Here is a 22,218-nt window from a genome sequence, read left to right on the forward strand (position 1 = left end):
AAAATCTCCATGCTGGTGGCCCCACAGCAGTGTGTTCCTTGTCACCTTGTTCAGTTAGTGTCTCAGGTCTCCTGAGGACACGGGCACTTGAGGAATGGGTGTTCTAGTTGGAGAGAGTAGACCTATGCCAACTTTCCTAGGAAGAACTTTGGATCCCCTTTTCCACAGTCTGATCTGTAAGGTCTGGTACCTCTACCTCCACTTCATCTGCTGTGCACCGTGCTTCATAGCAAGCCTCTAACAGCCACCCAGGAGCATATTAGAATCATCCCCTTGGCCCTTGCCAGGCTAACCTCTGTGCCACAGAACAGTTCTCCTGCACTGATAATTCTCCTTAACCCATTTCATATCCCTTCATTCATCACCCAGGATCTACTCTCAGACACAACCTCCTGGTACCTACTGATACACGTCAGTCAGCCTGGAGCTCCATTGCATAGAAACCCTCTCTTCACCTAGGAGCCCTAGGCAGGACTTGTTCATTGGGTCACACTGACAGGACTTTGCAGTCTTCATTCAAGCAAAATGGGCAGAGGTGTGGTGGCAGGGGAGGAGGGGGAGTCTGTCTTCCAATGACGGGCAGGGGATACTTCTGCAGGCCCAGTAGGTACAGGGAGACCTGGAGTTTAGATTTGCAAGTGTATCTCACTAGAAAGCCATGTTCTGAGTTTCAGGGCTTCACTCTTTATTGGGGCTCTGATCTGAAGATCTGCATTCTTAGAATTAGGGCCTGTGACAGGCCTTCCTTAATGTCTGCCTTCCAGCTACAGGTATTACGGTCTCTTTGCTTTATGTGGTGACTAATAGATTTAAGCCTATCATTTACTCTTTTTGACACATTAGTGGCACTTGGCAATAGCCCCCAAGATCCACAGTCCTTGTAGTTACAATTTCTCCTTGTAAATACCAGACAATTGCACCAACCAGTACATCTCTTCTCTTATATCACATCCAGTTTCCTATAGGTGAAATTTTTATCAATGGTGTTACCAAACACGAGGGATTAGTTTTAGTGTCAAAGCCAAAAGAAACACGTACAGGAGTTGGCAGCAAAGAAAGTAGAGATTTATTTAAGGAGATGTGCCAAGCCTGGAGATACAGGTGAGTTTGCACTCAAAGATCTGACTCCCCAGTGGCCTCTAGAGGGATAAGCTACATAGGGAAAATTCATTAGTGACTGAGGGAGTTGGGGTCGTGGGCTCCACTGATTGGTCAGGGCTAGGGTAGGAGGCAGTCGATCATTGCATCAGATCCTGATGTCAGTCATGGCATCATTCTGGCTGGTTTTAAGGGGATGCTGGTAGGGTTGTTCTGCCTTCATGGGTATGCAGCTGTAAGGTGTTTTCTTCAGTTTGACCAAATCTCCGTTTCTGTTAATGTCAGTGTAGCAAGTTGTATCAGCTACTGTAGAGATTTCTTGTCTTGCCAGCAAGTGATTTAAAACAATCCTATTGTCCATGACCCACATGCTGAAGACTTCAAGGTGGTCTGTTGGACTATTAGAGCTGGAGCAGCAGAATGGGCCAAACGGCTGACTTATATAGGTTAAATACCATAACATCAGGTATTTAATAAGAGATATGTCTATGAAAACAGAAGAAAACAAAGGTTAATAATTAGAGCAAATTATAAACCAGGCTCTGAGTTTGTAAGGCTGTCAGTCAAGATTTCTAGATATATGGCTAGAAGTATCTTTTGTAGTTTGAAATGTCCCTTATGATGTTATTGGGCGTCACGGTAAACCTTCTGCGTGGATTACACAGCATCAGTCACTGAGGTTTTTAAAACGAGCTATTGTGGCAATTTTCTCAGTTTTATATTGAGTTGCACACCTGTAGCTAGCATGGGTTTGAAAAAAGGCAATTTCAGTTCTCAATGAGTCCTAGTCAAAGGACAGGAGAAAACTTGGAACCATGTTTGCAGAGTCATAGGCAGATATTAGAGGAAACTAGAAGTCAGGATCCAGTCCAAATAATAAGTAGAAATAAGACAAAACCCAAAAGAAAATGAATAGCACTAGAATCTAATATTCACAAAGATATATTATAATTTCTATTGAAACATAATTTTTTTTCTCTTTAATCACCCCAATTTTTACCAAAGATAGCCAAATTAAGACTAACTTCTTTCAAAATAAGTCATTTCAATAAACTTGGCCTGATTATTTGCATAAGACCAGCAAGAATATTAATTAACCATTTAGGTACTTTAAATTCTGCTTTGCTGGAATCTTTTATAAGGAATCTAAGCAATTTATACATTTTCTCTATAGAGGTCTATTCTGATATAGTAACATAAGTGCCTGGACATAGGAGATCTCATCCTATTTTTCTTCATTTACGAAACAGTTCTAGCTGTAAGATGGTAGTGTCATTTAGAGACCCATGCTCTGGACAGTGTTCTCCTAAATCTCCAGCTCTGGAAGATACAGCCTGGATGGCTACACTGGGCTAGAGAGGTGGAAATGCCCATATCATTAAGGCTTGTTACAATTAATTAATCACTTCTAGCTCGACTAATGTTAAGTAAGTCCTAGATTAGATAGTTTTTATAAAGAGAATAAACAGTTATAAGATCTAGCAATTTGGTAAACCTTGTATTCTCCTAAAGTTTGTCTGGCAACAAGTCAGACCCAACGCTCAAGATAATAGGAAGGGAGCACTGGCCCACACTTTCTGCTATACCTTGGACCCTGAGTATTAGCCCCTTAAAGGGGGTGAATGTGAGGTCCACTCAGTCTGGTCGAGATAAGGTGAACAGCTACTTTGGGTTAGGCCAGGTCAACCTTCTGTTGTCTGCTCCTTCAAGGTCTGAGTGACCTCCCCACCTTTCCACGAGACGAGACACAGACTCGACAAATCAAAGCAAGCACAAAACTGTCTCCCTCTTTTGAGATCAGACAAACAAACTTGTTGAGATTCTCAAGAATAATTTCCCTCTTTTGTTCCTCCAGGGTTTCCCCAAGTTCAGGAGAGGGTCGTTTTCCTGGAGTCATCTTCCATGAACGCTTAGGAGATGTCTTCAATTTACAAAATCAGAACAAATTCCAGATCCAGATCTTTTCAATTCTTTGTTTCTTATGCTGCAAACAAAAACGCCTTAGGTTGGAAGCACCTGGTCACGGACTGCCATCCAGCCCCTACAGGGGACCTTCCCGGGTACCAACAGCACCCACTACACCACGAAACTGTTCTCATTTGTTTCCTGAATAGCAAACACCTCCTTGAAATTATTCTCAAATTCTGCCTCCAGTCTAAGTCCCATTTGGCCAAAGTCAGCATACTAAAAAAAAAAGAAAAAATAAAAAGAATGACAAAAATAATGACACTCATTATTAGCATTTAGACACATTACAATTGAGAATGACTGCCTTAAACATCTAAATAAATTAACCAGATTAAGATTAAAAACTCATGTGGCTAAGAATAACTTCTGCTTTTTAAGTACAAAATTATTTTTTAAAAACCAGACAGAAAATCATTACCATTCTTAGGGATTCTTACTCGTTGTGTTTGGGTTATTCATTTTAGTGAGAATTTAAAAAGTAATCTATGCTCTTTGTAGCAATTCAAATAGTACAGGATATCTAAGTATAATCCACAATCTTCCTTTCCTGTTGTCACTTCTATTCCTCTTTGGTGACCCCTGTTAACTATATGATCCAGTCGCATGTAAAGAACCTGGAGTTAGGGATCCCTAAATTTGATTGGGTATATCTGGGGAGTATAGTCAAAAAGGGGCACAATATGACTTTTAGATGTAATTCTCTCCTCTCAGGATTTGGAGCAGGGAGAACTCAACTGTTTTCAATGAGATCCTGTCACCTTTGTGGGGAGGAATGAGCTCTCAGGGGCCTGAAGTTCTGGTTGCAGGGACACAGTCTGACTCACTGTCACTCTCTGTGAATGAAAAAGGGTCTCTATAATAAAGCTGTCAAACTTCAGTGTCTGAAAGTCACTTCACAGGGTGATCAGATCACAGCGTGATCCTTATTGGGTGGGTCATGGTGAGTGGTCACACCCCGGGCACATAACTTCCTTAGTAAAAGGTTTATTTTTGGCTTACATAAGCCCTGTTCATTGTTTCTGTGCATCTAGGTTACCACATCTTTAAATGCCTCTTTTTCAGACCCCTCAGAGGCATAACCACCCTCAAGAGAGCACTGGACCTTGTTAACTAGCCTATAATCCAATCACAGAGATTACCCACCTCACTCTCTCCCACCTTCATGTAATCTTCCTTAGTTCCCTTGGTGCCAAATGTATGAAAGGAACTAGAGAACAGTCTTTCTTGAGAGCGCTTGACATCTTGCTTCCTGGCATGCATCAGTTTGTCTCAAGAAACCTCTTACAAAAACGTTCTATGAGTGTGAATGCTCTTATATCAGCATATCCATGGTGATCTTAAATTTCGAATGCAAAAAATCATGCACGTCCTGAATGCTTACTTATATAGGCTTGTAAGAGGATGAGGGAAACGAAAATTTCCCAGCACCAGGAACTGAGAGTGACACAATGAAAAAAAAGAAAAGAAAAAAGAAAAGGAAATGGAAGCAGGAAGAGACACTTACCTTCTTTGATGCCCTGTGGTTCTGAAAGATGAGGCGCATGTCCCGCACGAACCCCTCCACCTGGGGGTAACTCTGCTTATTTAGCTTTCTCTTGATTTTGTCCAAATACATAGGTTCCTTTAGTTTTTGAGAAGCCTCTTTAATCTGATGAAAAAAAAATTACTCAGAAAATTACTAGCATAGTTCAATGTCTGCCTTCTGTGGATTTTTGTAAAATCTAGCAGAAGTACAAGGTAAAGATGACAGGAGCTCTGACTCTCACTCCCATGGCTTTCAGATCACAAATCCCACAAGTGCCATGTCAAGGTCAGGGAACATCCTGGTGGCCTGTAATCATGGTGTGATATTATTACTTACATAATAATAATATGGAACTTTCTTAAAAAACAAGCTCTCTGAATGGCAATAGACTTTCACAAGGAGGAATTCACATTTCTGCAAAAAACAAACAAACAAACAAACGGAGGCTGTGAATGAAAAGCAGCTTGGAGAGAATGAGCCATGTGCAGGCTCAGGCAGACACATGACCATACCAGACTTCAGGAATTTTCCCCAAACAAGTATGGCTCTAGGAAACAGTTCTGTAATGGCTGAGTTATTTTTTCTGCAAACAAGTTCTGGTGAGATTTCAGCGTGGTTGAGACATGGCTCGGAAAAGCAGTCACCCTGCCCCTCTCACCCTGTGACTGACTTCTCACGTGTGCATGGAAAGGACAAGGCTTGGGGCTTGAATCTGACTCACCAACTGCTCCTCAGGCCCCATCTGCCTCGTCAGGACCTCAGATTCCCTGTGACACTTCTGACTTGCTGAATACGCCTTTATCCTGCAGAAGATGCAACTCCACAGGTCCCTGAGAGGTTGGACATAAGTAAGCAATGGTCAGGCCCCTGGAAACAGCCACCGTTCCTACAGTTGCCACCGTTTTCCTTTCAGGAACTGCTGATGGACAAGCCAGGGGATGAAGGGGACACTTCTCAGAGTCGCCAAGCCCCTCATGTGGGGTCTGAGATGACGACACCCCTCCCAGTGAGGGCAGCAGGAGGGGTGCAGGGGGTGGGAGAGCAGTGTCAGAGTGAGTGGTGGGCTTTCCTTTCCCCATCTCAGCTGCTGGGAGCACAAGGGACCCTGCCCATCAGGCCTGAGTGTTGGAAACGGCCTTAATGCCTGGGCGCCTTGGGCTTCCGTCAACCAGTTGAGAATGAGCTGAAATGAGGGAACTAGACCAGGTTTCCTGCCTTTTCTGAGTTAGCACATGACACAAACCACTGGCATTTCCACTCCCACGAATAAGAGTCTGAGCTGGAAAATTTCTAGGGAAGGACAGGAGCAGTGTGCAGACAAAGGAGCCAGCCACCGGCCCCAGCCGCCCAGAGGACAGAGAACACCACGTACCTGCCGCTAGCATCTTTAAACAGCTCTCCAGATCGCACTGCTGGGGCCCTTACCACTGACCCTGCTCTTCTCACATCAGGACACAAGTGGGAACTCTGCTGGGGGAGCATGCCTGGCACGGGGGAGGGTCCCTAATCAGGAGGGAGGGGCTGCATGTCACAAACCTCTCAGATTTCACAGGTGGCAGGTGACAGTTCTTGTGAAAGGATCTTGAACAGGTGTCACAGCAGAACAGCTTTCGTCCATTGTGGCACACCTCACACACATCTGAGTTACTTGGCTGGAAAGTAAAATGATATAGCACCTGCAAGACCCTGAAGGCCAGCACTATGGGAATCAAGAACTCACAGCCTTTTGAGAACCTGTATGGACACTTATATGCTTCTCCCTGAACTATGAATCGTCAGTGTGAAGTAGAGATTTCAGAAGAAGAAATAGTGAGCTGCAATGAAGCTCAGGAGGAGGGAGCTGTGTGTCAGACCAGAAAAGTTTTCCCTATAAACGCAGAGATGCTAACACAGAAAGACTAGCGACAGAACAAGAAGATGACTTCATAGGAATCTGAATAATTTTATTAATTTGCAGATAAAACAAAGTCCTGAGGTAGTATTAAGTGCATTGGCCCCACACCACAATGACTAAAATGACTCATGGAGGGGTGGTATGTTGAGAATTAAATAAGAATAAATAAGCTTCTTAGTGTGGAAACTAATAAAAGATTAAAAAAAACACTAACAATTATTTTGAGTTTCTGGGCTTTGGGGTAAAAACACTTGTATTAAGTGAGTTGGGATTCTGGTCATTTCTCTGGCCATGTATGAGGAAGTATAAGCCCCAAGGAACATCTTGCCAGGAACTCCCACTCGGTGTCTTGGGAATCCTGAATTACAACCCCAGTGGGGACCTAGGAGGTTCTAGCATGGAGGCCTATTTTTCTTTTCCTCACTGCAGAGACTCACAGATTACCATCATCATTCTCCAAAAAGTGATGACTCCTCTCCTCAGAAGAACAAGGAAATAACAGATATAACCAATGTTTAAGAATCTTGCATATATAATCTTTTTAAAAGATTTATCTTTCTGGTTCTTTGCCCAGCTGCACATTAGAGTCATCCAAAGAGAGCATATCAAAGACTACTGTCCTGGCCCCAAAACCAGAGATTCTGAATTAATTGGTCTGGTTGGGGCACAGGCACTGATATTTTTCTTTAAGTAATAGAATGAGTAATTTCGTGTATCAGATGCATCTGTGGACTTTTAACAATTCCGATGCCCAACTCACAACACATTGATTAAATCAGAATTTCCTCTGAGCAGAGTCTGCTTATTAAGGATTAAGGCTGGGAGATATTATAAGTCGATGTTGAACTGGCCTGTAATGTACATCCCAGGGAAAGATATTAACAGAAGTGAGGGTATTCTTGCTGAAACAATTTTCTTTTCCTTCTTTCAGACTCTTGGCTGTGAGCTGTACAACCTGGCCCTCTGTGTCGACATCCGCCATCCCAAACAAGCTACAGAAACACTGGACTCTAGGCTGTTTAGATCACCGAAGACTCCCTCAGCTGGCCAAGGGTCAAAATTAGTGTGGATAAGATCTTCATCTTGCCAGGGGATTGCTTTAGGGGTAAAGTGTGTGTAAAACGATTTGACTACCCCTCCTCTGTTAGATGTCATGTGGCAATGTCACTGCATGAAATACTATGGAATTCAGCCCCTTGGAGTCATGCAAAGATGACTCTGCTTAAAATGCCCATCTTTTGCAAAGAAAGGAATCAAAGTATGATTTAGTTTAGAGAGCAGAGGCTTCTACAATTTTGGCAGATCTTAAAGCAGGAAGCCGTATGGTATCAATTACAATAAAAAAGCCCATGATTTGCTAATTTGTTAATGGTGATGATTTCAGTTCTAACCAGCTCAGACCCTGATGGCTCTCTCAAGATTGAGTGCGGGGCCTCTGTACAGGACCCACTTGCCCTGACTACATTTCTCTGCAGCACTCATGACAGGGTTCACAGCTGGAACTCGCCAGCTTGGCCTGGCCTATTCCTTCCGGCTAAAGCATAAAACCACCTTAGCTCTGCTTGCACCTCAGAGAGGATGTTCAGGATTTTCCTTTCCTTCCCTACTGCCTCCTTTGATATGCTGCTCTCCTCTCAGATGTGCCCCTCTATTACCACCTTGGGCCCCATCTCTAGACACCCCAGTGGTGGAAAGTCTCTAATGTGGAAATGAGAAGTTTCCACTGAACAAATGGAAAGGGTGCTTTCAGGCTGAGACACCCAACCCCAGAACCATCTACCTGGCACGGATGACATCTGCTGTTCTCTGCTCATCACACACAGAGCCATGCTCCAACTGAGTGTGAGCACGCTTCAGGGAAAAACGGCAATGACACAGATAATGTACCAAAGGAAAAGGCCTAGGTAATTCTGGGGCTACAGATGGGAGCTGGTACTTACACATAGGTCAATGGAAGTGTTGTCATGAGAGTTTGGTAGTCTCTGCTGAAAGGAGAGAAAGATTGAGTGACAATATTGAATGTGATGTTTGCATCTATCACTTATTTAAACAGCCGCCTCTTGAGAAATTCAATTCACAGTCTATCCTTTATTTCATGGACCTATATATCTACGAGGAGAGTTAAAAGTGCCAAAGTACCACTGTTTGGCCCAATGTAGTCCCATTCCCTGGCTCTCAAACCCAAGGTGGGCTGGGAGTCTGGCCCTGATTTCCACAGATGGTGTTGGAGAAACCCCTCCGGTTCTCCAATTTCAAGGGGGCCCTCGGTCACTCTTCTCTATATTAGGAAGTGTCATCCCGCTGGACGAGCTGCAATGAGAGTATCAACCGGACGCATCACCAGCAGCTCCCAGAGACCACAAATTTCCATACAATTAGAAAATAGTAACTTTTATGAGAAAAAAACGTATCCGTGAGGCCTATTTTGATGACTCCTTCATCATCTGCATCTCAAATGATTTACCATCCAAGAACGACTTTGCCTTATATACAATGGAATGTTTGCAGTAGCAACTCTGAAGGCACGTGCCCCTCCAAAACAAGAGTTGGTGAGAGCTTATCATTACCCGATCGAGAAACCATAAAATAACATACAGTGCATGAAAAACCAGTTATATCAGAAGATGTAGAAAGCTATATCATCATTACCTGTTTTCTCCTGCCATATATTCTTGGAGGATTAGGTAGATATCCTTCCTGAATAATAAAAAGATCCAAGTATATGGTTAGCCTATATTGACGTTTTGTGAGATTGATATTTCTACCTCACTTCCAAATAATTCTACTTTGATGTCTCACAGTCAGCTCAAAGCCAAGGTGTCTAAACAACAAATCATCTCTCTCACCTGTACTTCTAGAATTCATTAATGGTACCTGGGAAATCAACTGAGAACCTTTTCCCTTGCTCCTGTGCTTTTTTCCTGTCTTAAGACGTTTTCCCTCACCATCTGACACTTCACACCTCCTTTCTATTCCCACCAGTGCCACTCAAGCATGCATCCTCACACCAGGGCTGTTTCATCAACACACACTAATCCCACACATCCTGGGGATCAGACACTCTAGACAACCTCAGGCACACAAAGATGGACAAGCCCTGGAGGGGTCTGGAGAGGAAAGGAGAATGCGTGGAAGGAGAATATAATACAGTGCGAGAAGGGCCATAGCAGTGGGATCAGGGGGCTCAGGGAGGGGATGACCAGGGCAGGTCAGTCAGAGCATATTCAGAGAGGAGTGACAGCTGAGCTGAGCATTGCAGGTTGAGTATGGGTTTGTTGGGCTGAAAGAGACTGAAGTCATTTCAAGGCCCCGTGGCTGTCTGAGTACTGTTTTTAATACATCATTTCACAGCTCAGGAGACCTCATGGATTCTACATTGTCCAAGTTTTGAGTTCAAACTTCTTAGCCTGGCATGAAGTCCCTCCACAAACAACCCCAACGAATGGATTTTGCCGTATCACACACCAACCGTCTACCTCAACACTCGGAGCTACATTCGTCGTGGTTCTGGTTTTCATGCCATTCTTTCTCTGGAGCATCTTCTTCCTACTTGCTTGACTCTAGACTTTCTCCTTTCAGTGTATAATGTTGTCTGCCAGCACTCAAGTCAGAATGAACTTTCCGTCTTCCAAGCTCCTGCATCTATCCTGATGGAGCCCTTTACCACACTGAGGTGCTGCCTTGTACTAAGATATGAGTGTGGGACACCTCTCCCCAGTGAGAGGATAAAGCCAGGGGTCCTCAGGGCTTTGGCTATAACTTAACAACTATTTGGTAAGCAAATAGTGATCTTATCTTAGAGTACAAGGAAAGTCGCATCTCCTGCCCTAGTCATTGGAATACCTCTATCAGCCATCGTAGGCGCCTCCCCCCACAGTGCACAGCATCCTTCCAGTAATTCGAGCCTGAACAGACTCCTTTGACTCCAAATTCCTGAGGGGTGAACCAGCTTCCATCTTCACCCTGTATACACTTCACCGTGGATCCTGTAAGAGAGGGATAAGTTGATCCTGAAGTCTCTGTCCTCACCAGATTTGGAGACACATAATTTGAGCTCAAGACACATAATTTGGGATCAGTAGTAGGAGAGTCTGACCTCCCCTTTCAGACTTCAGAATTTCCAAACTCAAACTGTAAGTCCCCTCAAAAGAGAGTTCTACTTTCTGTGCACATTTCTTTGACATATGTATAACAAAAAAGAAACAATTACCATAGAAATCAACCTTATAAAAGTATTTTTAAATAACTTTTAAAAGAAAAAGCAAGTGATTCTGATGGATGAAAGATTTTAATTTGCTGGAGGTAGGGAACTGGTCAGGGTCTCCAAAACACCCTGGGACAATGTGGAGGCAGAACCGCACGCTGAACTGAGATCTCAGGTTGGCTCTCAGCAGCTCTGAATGGCACCGTAACAACATCTGTGCTTTTTATTGCAACAATTTTCATCCAGTTTAATGGCATAATTAAACATATATTTATCCATCCTTGAAATCAGAGATAGCAGATATTAAAAATAATTTTGAATGTTATCCAGGGGAAATTTAAGTTATGTATAAGAGAATCATATGTTAAACATTCACTAGTCATGGGGGGAAAAGCAAATCTAAACCACAATGAGATACCACTTCACACCTACTAGGATGTCTATAATAAAAGTCAGACAATAACAAAAGTTGGAAAGTATGTAGAGAAATTGAAGCCTTCATACATCGCTGGAGGTGATATAAAATAGTGCAGCCACTGTGGGAAGCATTTGCTGGTTCCCAATAAGTTAATCCAGAATCACCATATTAACCAGCAAGTTCACTCCTGGAAATATACACCCAAAAGAATGAAACATATGTTCACACAAATATTTAAAACAGCATTACTCATAACTCCAAGGAGTGAAAAAAAAAACCAACCCAATCTGGTGAAGGATAAACAAAATATGGTATATCCACTTCATGGAATATTATATCTATTGGCAATAAAAAAGGATGAACAACTAATACATACTACTGCATGAGTGAACTTTGAAAATATCAAGCTAAGTGAAAGAGCCAATCACAAAAGTGCACATATTGAATGGTTTCACTTTGAACTACCTAGGATTCACCAATTCATTGAGCAAAAAATAGATTAGTATTTACTTGAGGCTGCGTGGTGGGGTGAGATAGGAATTGGCCTTGACTGCTAATAGACACGGTGTTTCCTTCAGTAGGGGACAGAGATGTTCATAAATTACATTGTGCTGAAGACTGTACAGTCCTGTGCATGTACAGCAAAATTCAGTGTAGAATTGGACACTCTAAGTGATAATTATATCTCAGTATAGTGATTTAAGTATTTTAAATTAATTATGTAAGTTAATTCTTACAGTTACTCCATGAGGCAGCTTTTTTATTATCCCTTTTTAAGATGAGAATTTCAGGCTCAGAAAGGTCCCCTTTTCCGTGCAGATGAATCAGTCCCTTTTGGCATAGCTGAAGCTGGGACTCATTCTGTGATCTCACTACATCAAGAACCCTGTCCTAGATGGTGATCGAAAAAGAATGTAGGATGTGAAGGCTGAGAGCCCGTCTCTTTTATTTCTAATTCAAAGTAAAATAAGCAGGATTTTACACCCATAGAATGAAGTTCCTGCACACCTCTGGTTCTCTGGGCATCTTCACCGATACTTCCCTGTGGGGGTGAGCGCTCAATATGTACCATTCCTTAAAGTGTGAAAATGTCATCTTAGGATTCCTTCTTCCTTTTCTCATGCCAAACTAGGGCCGTAATTTCTTGGACAATGTATAATTCACATGGGTAATTATATCATTTCTTGTGATTCCTTTACATATGAGTTGCAAATTAAACTAGACAATAAAACTCACCTTGTTCCAATTTGTTTTGATATAACATCCCCTTTATTGCACCACAGGTCACAGGAAGTATTTGAGAGTGAAAATCCACACTTTCATCTGTGAGCTTTCTTGACTCTGAAAGAGAAGATTTCTTCATTTTGTCTCATTTCGCAATTGTATGTGTACCCTCCACCCATGTTGAGGTCACTCCTATAAAGATTTAGGGGTACTTATGAAACTTTATTAAACAAATCTCTAGTTACTAAGTCTGTCTTTCAAGTGCTATTTTGATATAAAACTGTAGACTTCCCACCTCAAATCCCAGCCAGCCAGAATGCCTTCACACAGACTGTCTTAATTCCCAATGTCATCAGCTCCACCGATTCTTAGATGACAACGAAACAAAGAGCTGCTGTCACATTGAGCAGGGAGCTTTCCAGCTATACTATTTTGCTGCAGTTAGGTAGCTGGAGAAAAGGCGAGAGACTATATCGCTCCCTCCTAAGACTGTGGGTTTCTGAGAGATAGGAACAGTTTCTGAACATCGTTGCCCTCGGCTTGGCACGACCTGTATGCTGCATCACTCCTACATGGGTTTCAGGGACAAAGGGACTGATGCATTTATCATTTCTAGGAATTTATACAAGATATATGAAGGCATGGAGCCACAGAAAGCCTTGCACAAGAAAGTTCATTGCAGCTTTCTTATACTGGTGAAAAATTGTAAATATTCTTTGTGTCTATCAATAGGAGAATATATACACAAATTTGTCACGTTCATACAATGTGCACTAACTGAAATAAATAGGAACCAACTACTGATACATTCAACAACGTGAATAAAACTCAAAATATGATGCTCAGGGAAAGAAATCTTATGCTAAAAGAGAATATGCTCTTTAAAGCAAGCTAAATTAAGTTTTCATGAAAAATAAGAATAGTGATTGCCTCTGATGAATGAGGGATAAGGATAACACCAGAAAAAAGGTCTTCCCAGAATGATGGTCATGTTCTGCATCTTGATAGGATTTGGACTATGCAGGACAATGCATTTCTCAGAAGTCATGAAATGATACCCTTAATTTTATTACATTTCATTGTAAATTTTATCTTCAAAGAAAAGTTTTTAAAGTTAAGTTGGCAATATGTTAAAATTTAACCATGTCTTGTGCATATGTTTATTTAAAGTAAGGGAACTGTAACAGTATGAATAGACTTATTTAGATTTATGATAGAATACTAAATGTGTTTATATATGCATAGAAATAATTTGGAAAGATACATATCAAATTTACAAAGTTCAGATATTATAAGATATAATAAATAACATAAAGACGTGAACATTTTCAAAAAATATAAATTGCTATTTTTAAAGATGTAATCTAACCATATAAAAGTGAAATTGTCTTTTCATTTTGTTTTGAGAAAAGTATTAGTTCTGCATTTCCACTGTAATAAATTATCATAAACATCACGGCTTAAAACAATGCAAATTTATTATCTTACAGTTATGCAGGCCAGAAATATGACACAAATCTCACTGAGTTAAACTCAAGGTGTCAACAGAACTTTGTTCCTTTCTTGAATTGTAGAAGATAATTGGTTTAAAATCGTTTCTAGCTCTCTCTTAAGGCTGCCCACATTTCTTGGATCATTGTCCCCTGTCTTCATCTTCCAAGCCAGCATCACTGTGTCTCTCTGATCATTATTCCAGGAGTACATACCCCTTGCAGAAAATGTTTTCAGATGTTAAGGACTCATGTGATTTGGTTGGTGCCACTCGGATAATCCAGGATAATCTCCCCATCTCAAGATTCATAACTTAATCACATCCTCAAAGTCTCTCTTTTGTAATTATATGAAACTTATTGAGGTGATGTTGGTTAATAAAACTATATAAAATTCAAGTGTAAAATTCTCCATGTAAAGTAACAGATTACAGGTTCTAAGAATGGGACATGGATGACTTGGTTTCAGCTGGTATAAAATTCTAAAGAACCTTATAGATCTTCTACATATGTTGTGGAGAATCACTCCATTAAAAAGAGGTTCCTCCATAGAGCTTTCCTATTATAATTACTGACTTTTCAGAACTGTAAGATAAAATCTATTCGGGGCTTCTAATGAGATGGCTGAGGTCTAGGAGCTACATAAGTAAACTATTCAAAGAAACTTTTCTGTAACTAGATACTATGAATTTTCACTAGTTCTGAAGCAATAGTAAAAAGTTGTACAACCACACTCCTGCTCATTCTACAGAGCACACTTTGCTGACAGTGAGTCTCATAATTTAAGCATCTCTTGCAACCTGGCTAGGCTGAGAATTTTCCAGATTATCAAATCCCAATTCTTTTGGTTTAGCAATTCTTCCCTCAATTTATCTCTTTCTTCTCACATTTTATTATAGTCAACAAAACAGAACTAGCTGCACCTTTATCATTTGGCTTATTAATCTCCTTATTATATATCCAGAAAGTTCTGCTTTCCACCTATTGAAAGGACAGAATTCCACTAAGCTTTCTGCCACTATGTAATAGGGATCTCCTTTCTTCCAGTTTCCAAATACATTTTCCTTATTTACTTCTCAGTTCTCATCAGCCTCACCTTCAACCTACACATATCTACTGACATCTGTTCAGCATGAAGTATGAAGTCTCTAAGACAACATAGTTTTTGTCCCCCGCTAGTTTTTACCTCCCCCTGAGCCCTCACTAGCAGTCTTTGCACCACGTCTCTAACTAACTGCTCGAGGCCATGTAACATTTCCTATCGTTCTACTTAAAATTCTTTCCCTTGCCCAATTTCCCTCAGCCCATATCCAATGCCAAAGCCACTTCCACATTTATAGGAGTGTGTCACAGTTGACCTTTACTTTTAATAACCAAAATCTGCGTTACTCTTCTGTAATAACTTATTGCTGCCATAAAAATTAACCACAAATTTAGTGGCTTAAAACAATGTAAACTTATTATCTTACAGTTAATGTTGGTTACAAGCCTGAAAAGGGTCTCTCTGGGATAAGGTGAAGGTCTCAGTTGGCCTTCATTCCCTTCTGGAGGCTGTGGAGGAGAATCTAGTTCTTTGACTTTCTAGCTTCTAGAGGTCATGATATTCTTTGCTTCTTTCTTCTATCTTCAAAGACAAAATATTGTATCTCTCAGTGAGTATCGTCCATTTCACTTCTTGCTCAGAAACAGCTGTCCAGTTTTTAAGGTCTGTTCATACATTGGTTGCACACAGCTATCCAAAATAATCTCCCCTTTCAAGGTACCTACCTGAATTGTATTTGTAAAATCCTTTTGTCATGGAAGATAACACCTTACAGGTTCCAGAGATTAGGATGCAGACATCTTTCATATTATTGAAAAGATGCATTAAAATAACTACTTTAACATCAAAAGCAAGTAAAATCTTATGCACCTTACCTCTTTTCCTCTTGGGTTTTCCCAAAGTAGAGTTGTTTCCAAGGTCCACAGTTTCTAGAAAATAATAGGAGATGGTGAAAAAAACTAAAAGAAATTAATAAAAATTTCAAATCCTGGGATGATTCATGCTACAGAGGCTTGAGTTTATAAAGATGTTTAGATTATTGTTTCTCACTTTTTTCTAAAGGAGCTAAAAACTTACTGAACTGAGAAGTAGGGATCCAGAATGGGTCCTAGGACTTTGATATTTCTCAATGGGACTTCGAAAAACACTCTCAAACACCTACATTTTTGATTGAGTCATGGATAGGAATAGGTATCCTGTCATGGTCACGGTTAGGATTTTTTGTGAAAAAATTAAATAAGATCTTATGTGCAAAAGTTTGTAGGAAAACATGGGGGAATTAGTGACAGGCTGCAGGACATCTATCAGAAACATCTACTGTGTTAAGAGTAGTTGATCTGAAATTTTCCCTCTAACAATTAAGTGGGAGGATCACTTGTCTTTTGAGGCCTTTCTAAGGTTTTGACAAAATGACACTGTGATCTACTAGCAGAAGTGCACTCTGCTTCTTTCAGATTCCAAGAATTATTGGATATCACAGGGAAAGAAATCACGGTACAAATACAAACGTTATTACTAATATACTGATGTAGTAAACAAGACACTGCGAATGTAAGAGTGTACTTCTACTTCATCATTCATGTATAATCAAGAGGGTCGATCCTTTAAATACGATGTTTTAATAATATCTTGACTCCATGCTATTCCCAAAATGGTCAGGTGGAGTACATGCAGAGAACAGGGTAATAAGATGGACTGGACCACATGCCACAACCCTACCCAGAGTCTGTGGTACCAGTGAATCCATGCTTATCCCTTGACCCTCACACAGCCTTAGCTGTTGTGTCACATGCTCGGCTACTTTCAGTCCTTGCTTCAGTACATTCTGGAATGTCTTTAGAGAAGCTCATAACATTGGAATACTTCTCATTCCCACCTACTGGTTGCTCTGTGCCTGAAACAAAATTGTGGTTTATGAAAACATTTCATTAGTCCCTATGATCCTCTTTTCTATAATTTTGCACATCCCCATTTTGTGAATTCCTCTAAAATCTTTTATTGATCCTCCCTATATCTCTCCCTTCAAGTCTCTCTTTTTTCTTCTCTTGTCTTTTTCTCTTTATGATAACTCGGTTCATCTTTTTATAAATTTTTGGTCATAATTACCTTGTCCATTACAGGGTAGTAGGCTAGAGGGAAGCTCTTCTGATTCTTCTTCTATATCCATTTGGAGAGCATCTACTCTGCCAGACACTAAAGAGAAACAAGAAAATTACTGTCCGTGGATCCTGAGACAGTGAAGGGGAAGAGTTCTTGGGGCTCTAATGCTACACATCTATCCTTTGAGCTAAGATGAATGGCTTCCTTGGAAAAATATACCTGCTCCAATAATCAACCCGAGGTCTTACAGAGCCAAGCTTTACCCATCTTTTACACCTCATTCTGCTTCCTTTACTTTTACTTTTCTACTTGCAGCCCTAAGAATAAAATGAAAAGATCTTACTCTTCTAGGATCAAACTACTCGTTCTTTGAAAATTATAACAAGTAACTACCGGGATCACTTTTAAACTTCTCTTAGTTGGCCAATGAATACTTACATCATTAACCATATTTAAACAAGTCAATCAATGGTAGCCTTACACTTCTGAAAATCAGACAATCAGCAAAAGCCACTCTCCAATAAGCCTGTTTCCATGATTAAATGCTAACCTACTCATAATAACATCTGTTTCTGAAAGTTACAGTGACTAAACCGCATGCTTCCCAAAAATCTATGTAAATTAGTAGTTTTTATTTTTAAAGAAATTAGGTCCAATAAGTATAGTGCCTCCTCCCACCATGTGCCTTGCTAAGCAAGCAATAAAAATTTCTTTTAGCTTCAGCTATTGTGTGATGAGCTATCCCTTGAAAATAGAGTGCCCACCAAGATAATCACAAAGAATCTTGCATAGAGGTGTCCTGTGAGATCCTTAGACCAACAGGTATAAATCCCCAGCTTCTTGTGCCCAACTCAGATTGTCTTCCTGATCCACTGCCAACTGAATCTGTCTCAACAACAACTTGAGCTCTGATGTATTTCATGAACTTTTATATCTGAATTTATCTGATTATTTAAAGATGTGTATGCAGTTAGATACAAAGTAGTTAGACACTTAGTTTGGAGGTACAGCATTTAGCAAATATTCTGTTAATGTGCTTATTCTTTTACTACTTCATTTACTCTCATTCTCTTTTGTCTGTTTTTTAAAAGTCTTGTCTCATGTTTATTTGTTTGTTCCTGATTTTCCTGTGCTTCTTGAATGTTAGAAGAAAACAATCCAAAGAAAACAGATTCAGGCATAGACCTCATAAGTCCCCTGTCCAAGTCAGCTCCAAAGACTAATTAATGGGTGTGGGTCCATTCGATAGTAGCAAATTGTGCAAAGGCATTCGGTCACACTTTGTGGTGAGTCCCTCACCAAAACCTTCATAAAGAAACCTGACATCGTGTCAACTTGTGAAAGAAAATCACGTTGTTAGGTACATCATCCGATGTCAACTATTACTATGGAATTGATCACATGTCCACATTTTAGTCTCTGCTGCGTGGATGAAACCCAGTACTCCCTTCACACCCAAGACACTATTACACTTACGACTGAATGTTCTGTCCTCTTTACTGTTTGTCACGGACTTGTATGGAACAAAGGTACAGTCTACCCGGGCAGAATTCTACTTCCTCTTTGTACTCTCAGTATGATTCTACCTTTTGCACTTCTCTTAATAAGTGGCCAAATTTCGCAAAAGATGACTTTAGGTTTCAATGGGGAACTTTTGACACATCAAAAGGAAAGAATACATTTCATAGAATTTTTATTAAAAGAGAGAGGAAAATATCTAAACATTACCATTTCTCAACCAGTAACTTACTTTTAGACCATTATTTAACACTTTCTTTCTTAAAAAATCAAACAAACAAAAAAAAACCCTACCTATTTAACAGGTAGGGATGTATTCTTCAAGTGAAACTAGCAGATTAAATGTGCCACAGAACTAGTTTCAGAATTTCTGAAAAAAGTTTTTACACATGATCAATTTATAGTTGATCTGTACATAAGTATACCTACACTATGCATGATTCAAGATCTGCAGGCAATAAATAAAATAGGCATACTTCTTTTTCTTGTAGTGCCTAACCTAATTACTACATTTTCTCTAAAAACAAGTCTTTTCTTAAATGCATTTATGCTCAGCTTTGTTTGATGTTCCAGTTGATAAGGATAGTCTATATTATTTGCTAGGAAAAATCAATGGCTCATCTGAACAGTTATATCCTAGAGATTTACTTAAACCTCTTTGTGGTAGGCAAAATTCTAAGTTGACCCTTTAAGATTTCCTTTCTTAACCTCAGGGAACATGAATATCATGATATTACCCCCATTTTTACGTTATGTTGTAATACAGAAGTGAGGTTAAGCAAAATAGATTATCAAGAAAAGAGATAACCAGTATTGGTAAGGATGTGGAGAAAAGGGAACTCTTGAGACCTCTATGTGAGGCTGTAAATTGGTAGAGTCACTGTAGGAAAGAGTAAGGAGTTTTCTCAAAAAATTAAAAATAGAACTACCATATGATGTAGCAATTCTACTTCTGGATATATATCCAAAGAAAACAACATAACTCTGACAAGGAGATATTAACACCCCCATTTTTATTGCAGCATTGTTTACAATAGCCAAGACACAGAAGCAACCTAAATACCCATCAACAGATGAATGAATAAAAAAATTGTATATGCCATGGAATGCTATTTGTTCATGAGAAAGAAGGAAATCCTGCCATTAATGAAAATGAGGGCATTATAAGTGAAATAAATCACATAAAGACAAATACTGCATGATCTCATTCTAATGTGGAATATTAAATCAATCAATCAAACAAACAAACAAACAAAAACCAAACTCATTAAAAAGAAAAATTAGATGCGTGGTTACCAGAAGTGGGGAATGGGGGTGGTGGTGTGGGAATTGGATGAAGGTTGTCAAAACGTACATACTTTCAGTTATAAGATAAATGAGTACTAAAAATGTAATGTACAATGTGATAACTATAGTTCATACTGCTATATAGAATATTTCAAAGTTGCTAAGAGAGCATATTGTAAAAGCTCTCATGACAGAAATAAAACTTGTGTGTTCATGTGTGTGTGTGTGTGTGTGTGTGTGTGTGTGTGTGTGTGTGTGCATGTGTGTCTGCGTGTGTGCATGTGTGTTTGTGGCTATATGAGATGATGGATGTTAACTCAACTTTTTGTGGTAATTTCACAATAATATAAATTGAGTCATTATGCTGTACACCTCAGTCTTATATAGTACATTGTTTCAATTGTATCTAATAAAACTGAGAGGAAAAAATAACTTTTTGAGCATCAACAAATAAAGTAAAGAAGATTGTCATGGTTGGCTTATTTTAATTACATGAACCTTTAAATGCAGAGTGTTTTTTTTCTCCACATGGAATCAAAAGAAGATGCCAGATTCAAAGAAGATTGAGAAGGATTGAGAAAAATTCTACAAGCTATTGCTGGATTGAAGATGTGGGGTCATATACCAAGGAAAGTGAGTGGCCCCTAGGAGCTAAGAATAATCCCTATTCAGCCATTCGCAATAAAAATGGGACCTCAGTCCTACAACCACAAGGAACTGGATTCTGGCAACAACTTGGATAAATCTCCCCCAGAGTCTTCAATAAGAATGCAGGCTGGCTTACATCTTGATTTCCTCCATGTGAGACCCTATCGGAGAACTGTGTTGAAATCATCAATACATGCAACCCACAGAACTGTGACATCATATATTAGTCTTCTGTTAATTTACTAAGTTTTTGGTGATTTGTTATACAGCAATAAAAAACTAAAACATTCATTTTCCAAGTCTTAAAAAAGACCATAAAGAGTTCATTTGTACATTCTCTCTAATCCAATACAAAGGTCACATCCTCTTATAGGTCTAGACAATTCTTGATATCTGTCTCTTCCTTTAAGTCTCTCTTTTTTCTTCTCTTGCTTTTTCTCTTTATGAGAACTTGGTTTCTGTTTTTATAATTTTTCAGTCATAATTACCTTGTCCATCACAGGGTAGAGGGCTAGAGGGAAGCTCTTCTGATTCTCCTTCTCTATCCCTTTGGAGAGCTTCTATTCCAACAGACACTAAAGAGAAACAAGAAAATTACTGTCCATGGATCCTGAGACAGTGAAGGGGAAGAGTTCCTGGGGCTCTCATGCTACATTATACTTTAAGCTAAGATGAACTGCTTCCTCGGAAAAATATACCTGCTCCAATAATCAACTCGTGGTGCCGTAGAGCCATGCCTTTCCCATCTTTCCCACCTCACTCAGCTTCCTCTACTTTTATTTTACTATATGTAGCCCTAAGAATAAAATTAAAACATTGTAGTCTTCTAGATTCAAGCTATTTATTCTTTGAAAATTGCAACAACTACCAGGATCATTTTTAAACTCAACCCAATTGGCCAATGATTACTTACATCATTAACCACATTTAAACAGACCAATCAATGGCAGCCTTACACTTCTCAAAATAGGCCAATTGGCAACAGCCACACTCCAGAAACCCTGTGTCTATGACTAAAAGCTAACTTATTCATAATCTCTTCTGCATCTGAAAGTCTGCTATTCCTAAACCACATGCTTCCCAAAAAGAAAAGAATACATTTGATAGTATTTCAATGAAAGAAGAGAAAAATGCCAAAATTTGCCAGTTCCCAATCATTATCTAACACTTTCTTTCTTAAACAAACAAACAAACAACACAAAACCTTCTTTATGTTTAATGAATTGGGATCTATTCTGCAAATGAAACTGTAAGATTAAATGTCCTAAATAAGAACTAACTTTAGAAATCCTGGAAAATTCTTTTTCACATGATCAATTTATAAATAGTGTGAACATTAGAACATCTAGACTATTCATGATTCAAGATCTATAGGCAATAAACAAGACACACAGGAAGCTCACCCTGAGATAACCAGGAAGACCAAGGAGGCTCAAGTATCTCCTACTGGGATGTCCCTGCCCCTAGACCTTTTTCATTTTAGTTCACCTGATCTGGAGGACAACATGGTTGCTGTCACTATTATCACATCCTTTCCACTCGATCTACACATTTCTTCTGTAGGGGTATGTGAAGGAAATCGAGATAGGAGAAGAGAAGAAAAGAGGTGAAAAACATAAAAAATAAAGATTCCATTCATGAAGCGGGAATTGAAATCACAATTACCTTCTCTGTCACATAGTGCTGGGCTGGCCACCTCGTCTCGTTCTTTTTCGGTGATCATTTGGGGAGTTTCAGGATCACACAACACTGAAGAGAAACAAGAGAATGAGCTGAGCCCGGCTGTCCAAAGACCAGGTGAG

At 39.8% G+C, this 22,218-nt stretch overlaps 1 protein-coding gene across 1 annotated transcript; it reads right to left on the bottom strand.

The window, feature by feature from the left end:
- Positions 1 to 3,112: 3,112 nt before the first annotated feature.
- LOC102898483 (nuclear body protein SP140-like) lies at positions 3,113 to 22,139 on the bottom strand. The gene is made up of 13 exons (XM_025043192.1): positions 22,082 to 22,139; positions 20,905 to 20,991; positions 16,970 to 17,056; positions 15,739 to 15,792; positions 12,344 to 12,448; positions 10,329 to 10,471; positions 9,135 to 9,182; positions 8,426 to 8,467; positions 6,128 to 6,243; positions 5,313 to 5,394; positions 4,928 to 5,005; positions 4,571 to 4,714; positions 3,113 to 3,282 (listed from the first exon to the last, which is right to left on the bottom strand). The coding sequence occupies exons 1-13, from the start codon at positions 22,137 to 22,139 to the stop codon at positions 3,175 to 3,177; spliced, it is 1,152 nt and encodes a 383-aa protein (XP_024898960.1). The 3' UTR covers positions 3,113 to 3,174.
- Positions 22,140 to 22,218: the final 79 nt, after the last annotated feature.

The sequence above is a fragment of the Pteropus alecto genome, unplaced genomic scaffold (genome assembly GCF_000325575.1).
Source record: "Pteropus alecto unplaced genomic scaffold, ASM32557v1 scaffold110, whole genome shotgun sequence".
NCBI classification, from domain to species: Eukaryota; Metazoa; Chordata; class Mammalia; order Chiroptera; family Pteropodidae; genus Pteropus; species Pteropus alecto.

Coding starts and splice junctions, on each gene's coding strand:
- LOC102898483 (XM_025043192.1), bottom strand. CDS start 22,139: ATGATCACCGAAAAAGAACGAGACGAGGTGGCCAGCCCAGCACTATGT. Junction 9,183..10,328: donor GCCTACGATGGCTGATAGAG/GTATTCCAATGA, acceptor TTTATTATTCAG/GAAGGATATCTACCTAATCC. Junction 3,283..4,570: donor ACCACAGGGCATCAAAGAAG/GTAAGTGTCTCT, acceptor TTTTTTTTTTAG/TATGCTGACTTTGGCCAAAT.